The following is an 8,370-nucleotide window of genomic DNA, read 5'->3' as shown; positions in this document are numbered from 1 at the left end:
TAACTCTGTTTGTAGGTGTGTATGAAGCTGTGTATATGCATGCTTTTGCGCTGGATTTACTTAACTGGTTCACAGTAGGATAGGTTCCATAGTACAAGGCTAGACATGTAATGAGAAGTACTTGCAAAGGACAGCCTAGCTTACATTACCTCTGTGGCATTTCAGCTGCAGTGTTCTATTACATTTCTGAGAAGGGCAAAAAGCAATGCTGTTACCAACTTACCTCTTTAATTAAGGATCCCATGTAAAGGGCACTCAGAGGTGTTTGTTCTGCTGGTTTGACAACCACCGTGTTTCCACAACAAAGTGCAGGGGCGATCTTCCAGATAAACATAACCAATGGGAAGTTCCACTAACATACAGATGAGAATGTGTATCAGATTACTAATACATAACCAAAACCTCTTTGCTTTTTTCTATGATTATAGTGCGAATTGTCAAGTGAATAGTTGAACTTTTTATTGAACTCTTTTCAGTGTGAAGATATTTTGAGAAAGCAACTAGCAAATCATGTTGTACAAAGATCAGTGATTTTGGTATATATGAATCCAGGGGACGGGAAACAACAAGACTACACCTCCAACAAAGCCTGACAGAAAGCTGCTGGATTAGTGGTAAGTTGGCAGTTCTGTTATCTTGTTTCTTGAATGATCTGTCATCAATTCAGTTTTCAAAGAGAGACAAAGTAATAAAGCATAATACTGCCCCTACACTCCTTCATGGTGGTTTTACTGTCATCTCCCTATTGTTCTTAGTTCAGCTGCAGTGCACTGACTCCTCTGGACCCCATATTCAGCAGTGTGAGGGACAAAAAAGAAGGTGAAAGGGCTCTGCCCCTTTGAAAATAATTCTAGTGGCTTAGGAAGCATTGAGCCTGTGAGACTCAGCAGAAAAGACACAGGAGAAAGTGGAGGAAAAGGCAGTTAACAGTTACCTATTATCTTGGAAATGCTTGGAGAAGTATAAATACATCTGTTCTTTATCTCTTCGGTTATCTCCTTTAATCTCACCCCACCCCCAGAAATAACAGGAGCACAAATAACTCAAAGTAAGAGATCACAAAGCTTTATGAATCTTCCTTACTGAAGCAGAACAGTGAGTGGAAGGGAAATGCTGAGCAGACAAAAGTATTTTGCAGTGTTCACATAATCCTCAAAGGTTGGTTTACGTACAGACCTTGAACTTGGCTTTAAATTTCAATTCAGAGAAAACAAAGATATGCTTAGAAGTCCTTGAACATTTTGCATAGGAAGCTAGCATATGTACAAAGTGTCCATAGTTCTAGACTGCAATTTGACATAGAAATTTGTCTAGTTCTTTAGCATATTTTGACTTTGCTTTACATGAAATATCTCGTGCCTGACCTACAAAACAAGCTAGAACAATAGTTCTTCAAGCTCTGCAAGAAGCTGGATCCAAATGGTGTTTTCCACCAATATAGTGGTCCAAAGGTACAGCAAATCTGCCAGGTCAACAGAAAGATATCAGGAATAAGAATGGACTCACATGTCCGAACAAGCCTGGCAGACAACCCGACTATTTTAGAATCTAGTAAGCTGTCAAGCAGGTCAGAGCAGACTTCCAAACCTAGCATGTGTGAAAAGAGATGGGTGGATCAGGAATGCCTAGTGCATGTAATCACTGTCACAGCTACCTATCTAAATTAGGTAAAGCTCAACAAAGAGTTTGATTTTCTCAGTATTTTGGATGCTCAGACTCAGGTAGGTCTTCTGAAATTTCACTTGGATTAAAAAATAAATCCGAAAAACACTGAACAAGAGCTTGGGAACTTCTGGCTTGGCACTCATTAAACATACTCTTTGCACTGCTGCTTGTACTGTCATGAAGGTAACTAAGTCATAACTAAAGATTGCAGTAGTCCAGATGCTATACTAAACAGAATAGATATTCCAGGTACCAAAGAGCTTATTTCTTTTAGGCTATAAATGTTACCCTCTCCACCTAGTTTATTTTCAATTCTTTCTGTTCCAACAGAACACAATTCTGTTTTTCAAACAAATTCAATCTTTTGAGATTGATCTGTGCTCCATCATACAGGGAGGAGAGAGGTAAGGCTTAACTAGACTGACTCTTCAAAACTCCACCTTAAAGAGTCTGATGAATACTCAAGATAGTCTCTACTTTTGGGAACAGAAAGTTTCTCACTGGTAATGTATCCACAACCTACAAAAGTTCAAAAACATGTTCATCTGCAACAGGAACATCTATGTTTTTTTTTAATAAATGACTCCAACTTACAGGAATAATTTGTCCACACACACCAACAGGCTCATGTCTTGTAAATGTGAAAAAGTTTCCATCTGAAGGAAGAAGCAATAAATTAAACACTCAGTAAAAGCATTTGTGAGAAACAGTTAAATCAAAAGAAGATAAAGTTACATGAAATCTTACTTATAAGTGATATTTTCAAAACCTTAACTGTGCAACAACAACCATGAAGTACATCTGGATTCAATCGCTGCTTTCTTCATAGCTCCAACATTTGACGCTGTCATTATGACTGAATTTTTGCAGTGATAACTCTTCTTCTCAAAGTGGTATGCACAGCATACCAATGGATATTCTTTGTTTCTCTTTTCTCTTTTCACCTTTTTCTTTTTCTGGAAAATACTTTTCTAAAAGCTACTTGCAATCCTAGGTACATATCAGACTTTTTATTTTTTAATATTAGATCTTATCTTAAATGAAATCCATTAAGTAAAATAAATTCTCTTTGATTCAAATAATCATGTGTTCCATTAAGCCTGGTATAGGGATCTACGTTATGCCAAAATTTGGTAGTATTTATCACTACTGTTTTCCTTAATTCTTTCTTTATTACCATTCCTTGTCCTTCTAAGAGAAGTCAGTTAGAAACAATGTTATTGTAGAGCTGCTCAGTGGGAGAGGAAACAGAAGGAAAATTCAGGAAAACAAAGGAAAGTTTCCTCATTCTTATCTCTTAGTACTGTTCCTAATAAACTATCTGATAACTGAAACAAGTATTATTGCTTTTGCTAATCTTAGCTTTAATAAGGAAATACTTGACTTTCATTACAGTACCATTGCATAAACAACCCATTGCTACACAAAAGTACCCAGTGAGGCTTTCTAGATGGCTAAAATATAGGCTAAAATATTCCTAGACATTAAAATGTACTTTGCAGTTGTATATAGAAAAAGAATACAACAATGCCAGTAACTACAATGAATGCTTATAATTAGCATTATGATAGATGTTAAATAAGGCATATTAAGAACAGTCTAAAATATATTCCATTAATAATTTTTATTGGTACTGCACAGCTTCTAGAAAAATATAGATTTTTACAGGTTACATTGCTTCAATTCTGTGCTTTTGTTATCTCAAAACTACTCACCCATTGGAACAGTTCGACCATGGATTTTATCAGCCCAGCCTGCACAGTAGCGTATTGTTTTAATACAGGCACCTAAATCCATTAAGTAGGCAGTAGAAAAGAGTTTGCCACCATCAATAGCTTCCATTGTCTGTAGACAACAGCAATTATGAAGTTAATATCAAACAAGAATTTAATCTACAAACAAGGAAATTTAATGGTATTTTATTCTCGGTGATCTATTCAGTTAGTAGGATCATTTTACATTTGAAATTCTGAAAAAGTTAACATTTTTTCCTATCTAAAATCACATAAAACATTATAGCTCATACTAAGTATTCTCAAAGTATAGATGGAAAAATCTACAGCTTGGAGTCTGTGGGTTAACTAATGCAAACAACGTGAGTGACCAGCACCTTTCAGTCTACGGATATTGACAACCAAGTTAGACAGTACTTTCCTGGCAATATCTGTCACATTAACTTAGAATTCTCTGGTTTTTAATTGCTAAGGGATATGTTCATGCTTAATGGATGCATGACTGGCAACTTATGTAGGTTACCTCCAGTTTATTTCCATGGAAAGTTCAACAGATATGAAGAGCACAGTAACACTGTTTGATAGAGCAAATTGTCAGCTATGATACACTGTTCTTCAGCATAGTCACCACCATTAGCTGTACATTTTCACTAGAAAAGGAAAACAGCCTGCATTCCACCAGTAAATGTGACCCCACTGTCACTGTCACCACTGATGAAATGCACCATGTTCAGCCTCACTGTGCTCGCATCCACTATTTGGTCTCCATAAATGTTTAGCAAATGTCAACAAAACTCAACAGATGCAATTTTTTTGCTGCATGGAGGAATTCATTTCCACACCTTTGCTTCACACACACTTCCATTTCAGATGTCAATCTGCCAAACTGCCCCTCAGCCATCCATTGCAAGGCAACAAAATTGCCAGAATATTGTTGGAAGATTAATCTTTACTGCCGTGCCACCAAAATTCACTTCTAATGTGGGATATAGTAAAATAGGAGGCATTACTTTCAGAGTAGGCCTTGTTTATGAAAAATTGTACTCAAAGCATGGAATCCAACCCACAAATAAAAACTTATCCTCCTCATGTGCAGAAGAAAGTTTTGAGACATTAGGAACCCAAGGGAGAACATTTCAATATGAAAAATAAATACAGAGAAGGCACTATTTTTTGTTTCTAGCTAACAATTGTGTGAAAAAACTTGCCTTATTTCAAGGCTGGCCTACTGTCCATCCCATGGCTCTCCATGCTAGGAAAATATACGTTCTAAACCTTTAAAATAATAGTCATTCAACATCTATTATTTTTAGTTGATTAATTTTGTGATTTGATGATCTCTTGGGGACACTAACATTAAATATGGCTGATATCAAATCTAGGGAGTATGCCATTTTAATGGACCCTAAATTTTACGATATTTTACTAAAGACCATGTGAAGTCCTTAAATAATGATAACATGCTGATCCTGATATTTTTTTATCAAGTTTCCTAGTACAAATATGGAGGGAACTTTCAGCTTTATGAACAATCTTATTAGGATGCTCAGGATAAAATATTCAAACAATAGTTTCAAGAACTAATCATATCTTAGAAATATTATTTTATTTCTAAATTTATTATTAGCACAGAGTTCCTTAGCTCCTTTACTCTTCATTTTGATGGTCTGGAAAGCACTTCACTCCAGCACACATTATCTAAGATGGAAAAGTATCTCATTAATGTGAGAACTATGTGGAAAATAAAAACTAAATCAGCAAAATAGAAGCTGAGGGAGGGAAAAAAGTTATGCATTCATATTACAAAAATGGCTGACGGGAACAAAAACTAAGTGCTCTGGCTTTCCTGTGGAAAAAAGATTATTTCTCTATCCTCTTTGCATGTGTAATGCCTTAGGCTATACAACAAAGAAGTAAATGCCACTTTATCTGGTATTGAACTGACAAAGGGCCATACCATTCCTTTTAAAAAATGTAGCTCTCTTAAAATTTACTCTTTCTCAGCTTCAAGAAACTTAGCACTATCAAGGACACAAATTTTAGTTACCCAACTTTTCTCAAGGTTATCACTCCATATCAAGATGACAGGATTAGTTTAAAGAAAGAGCGTTGCTGAAGAGAAGTGTAAATCTGAGAGTTGTAATCTTTAGAGTTCAAGGAAATAGCCACAGCTCTTATGAATTTTTCATTTGTCTTTTAAAAATCTGCTTGGGACACATGCAAGTGTCTTCCTACAAAAGAACAATAAGATGCTACAATGGCCAATAGATATTATTATATTTTGGAGGTTTGAATTTTATTAATTTGTTCTGGTTTGTAGCTAATGCTTAAATACTTAAAATTGTGATTAGATCAGTCTGAGTAATGATCCTGAGTGCTGGTATTATCTTCAGGATAATACAAACACTTAACGTGCTTAGTCGTTCAGCCCAGACTGTGTTTAAACTTGGAGAAAGCATCTTGATGGTAACATCAAACATGAGGTTTAAAACAAGTGTAGGATACCACCACACTTACCAAATAATTGGTACACCTCTATTTTGAAAGATCTTTCTTGCATTAGTACAGAGCTAGTAAACAGTGATAATGCTTAAGTGTCTGCAGATGAGCAGAAATATGGCCAACAAGCAGAAGTTACTAAACACAGGAAATCAACATCCACCACCCATGTTCTTCCTAATATCACACAACTTATTGTTTTCTTTGGTTCTGCTTAAGGTTTTTCACTGATTGCTAGTTGCAAACTGGAGTTAATGATATCAAAATACATACACATAAAATTTAAAATTTCTTCAAGTTCTAACCTGCTCTACTTATAAACTTTAAGCCTGTCTTTGAGGTTAGGCCTTGGTTCAGGCTTTGGTTTAGAAAAGTGTTGAGCATGGAGTCTATGTAAATTCCTTAAGACTCAACTACTGAAACTGCATGGATTGTAGGCTTAAGTATTACCTTGAAGCTAATTAAATACTGAAGAACTTTGTGGATTTGGGGTACCGGTAGACCTGAATACAACCCAATTTACATGGGCCATTCAGAACAGGTAAAAAATTATTGGGACAGCCCAAATTCCCAAAGGTTTAATGTGTTACTTCTGTTGGTATCTTCCTTTAAAATTTCGAACATTGGCTTTTTTACCCTCTTTGTTCACATATTATACTCACAGCTAATGTCAGTCGATCTCTTTCAACTAAATCAGCCAGTTTATTCAAGAGCCTTCCTCGTTCTGAAGCATCCATGGTACGCCAGGGTGATCCGAGCTCAAAAGCTTTTCTAGCTGCTTTAACAGCCTTGTCTATATCTGCCTGTGAGAAAAACAGAAAAACTTTTTAAATGTGTCATTCATGCTGGTTTTAAACATGCAAGGTGCTTCGCATCTCAATCTTATCAGAGTTAGTACATTAATTTTAGATAAGTTATTTCCTTTTAAACACTTTTATTATTGTTTCAGCAATGTGAAGTTCGATGAGATACAGATGAATTTTCAAAGCTTCTAAATTAAAAAAAAAACCAACCATACTAAGGAACTTATTTACAAACATTCATACTTTAAGAATCTCTGATTAGGGATTCATACACAAATTACAATACCAGTGAAATTTTATCTTTTTATGTAGAAAGAGACGCCAAAATCTGTAAGTTAAATTTTTAGATACTCAAAACTATCTAAAAATATCCGGCAGTGTAATGAATACCAGGTTAGAAAAATCTGTTCCTTAAAATGTTTTGTAAGATGAACACAGATTTACTATAGAGAAAAGTAAATAAATGCATTTGTTTATGAAAGTTTTAAGGGACATTTTTACTTAATATTATAATAGCAAAGGACTAATTCACCAGGTTTAGAATGCTAAGCTTAAGCACTCTGTATTCTAGGCAGTGTCTCTGCATTAAGCAAGCTAATTTGTCAATTCATTAATGTTTTTTTATAAGGTAATGTATTATTTATCACTTGTCTTTCATTGATGTGAGAAAATACACCACAAATTTTATGAAACTCTTTTGTGTGCAAATGTGGTTCAGAATATACATGTACATAAAATAATAAAAAAGAAATATAAGGAAGAATATAAGGAAGAGCTGGGGAAAGAAGAAAAAATAACAGTAATTACATATCTCTATTCAAAGACAGTAAAAAGAATTAGCATTGTTAACAAGAAAATTACCAAAAAACATTTCTATAGATCTTTCTTCTTATCAATAAATTCATAAGGGTGAAGCAGAAGAAAGTATATAGGATAAATCTTTGAGGTACTATTTTACCTCAACAGAGATGGATGTTCATCTTCTTACTTTTAATATAAAAGTGAATTTAAAGCTAAGGATAAAAGAATGAAAGTAAACCCTACCTTGTCACCTTCTGCAACCTCACAGATTTTTTCTTCATTCGCAGGGTTAAAGACATCAAATTTTTTACCGCTGACTGAATCATGCCATTCATTGTTTATAAATATCTGAAAATGAAAAAAAGTGCAGTAGTATTAATAATATTTATACCTATTGACTCTCCTCTATGTTTAAGAATAAATCTAGAGCTCTCTGATTAATTGCAGTTGGACTTGACCTCCTTAAGGTCTTTCCAAACCCAAGCAATTCTATGATTCTACAATTCTATGATAAGTACCGAAAAAAAAGTAGAGTAGGTATTACCACAAAACTTAGATGAGAACAGTGATGAAGTTAACCACCTTTTAAAAATTATCTTCCTTTATTTTTCTTTCTTTATGTGATAATTTTTTTGCAGTGTTTCATATTATAAGAGATATCATTACATAGAAGTCTCTCCTCCTTTAAACCAAACTCTGTGATGAACAGCAGAAGTACATTCCTAAACAATCTGCCCCAAACTGCTTTTCTTTCTTGATCTCACAGGATTGGTAAATATATATTATATAAAATAAATATATATATGTATTAAGTAGTCCATGAAGTTTATTGGGGAGCACCATTTCATTTTCCCCTGCCACAAAAGGCA

General features: G+C 34.6%; 1 protein-coding gene across 1 annotated transcript; it reads right to left on the bottom strand.

Moving 5' to 3' along the window:
- LOC100542660 (retinal dehydrogenase 1-like) lies at positions 1–7,876 on the bottom strand (the record flags this gene model as incomplete). Its single annotated transcript, XM_010726590.3, has 5 exons — positions 1–352; positions 2,260–2,321; positions 3,381–3,510; positions 6,560–6,700; positions 7,745–7,876. Coding segments are annotated over 5 exons (606 nt in total), but the record flags the coding sequence as incomplete, so codon positions are not given.
- Between the last annotated feature and the right edge of the window lie 494 nt (positions 7,877–8,370).

This window comes from Meleagris gallopavo, unplaced genomic scaffold (assembly GCF_000146605.3).
Source record: "Meleagris gallopavo isolate NT-WF06-2002-E0010 breed Aviagen turkey brand Nicholas breeding stock unplaced genomic scaffold, Turkey_5.1 ChrUn_random_7180001842030, whole genome shotgun sequence".
NCBI lineage: Eukaryota > Metazoa > Chordata > Aves > Galliformes > Phasianidae > Meleagris > Meleagris gallopavo.
This window is presented reverse-complemented; position numbering and strand designations above follow the sequence as displayed.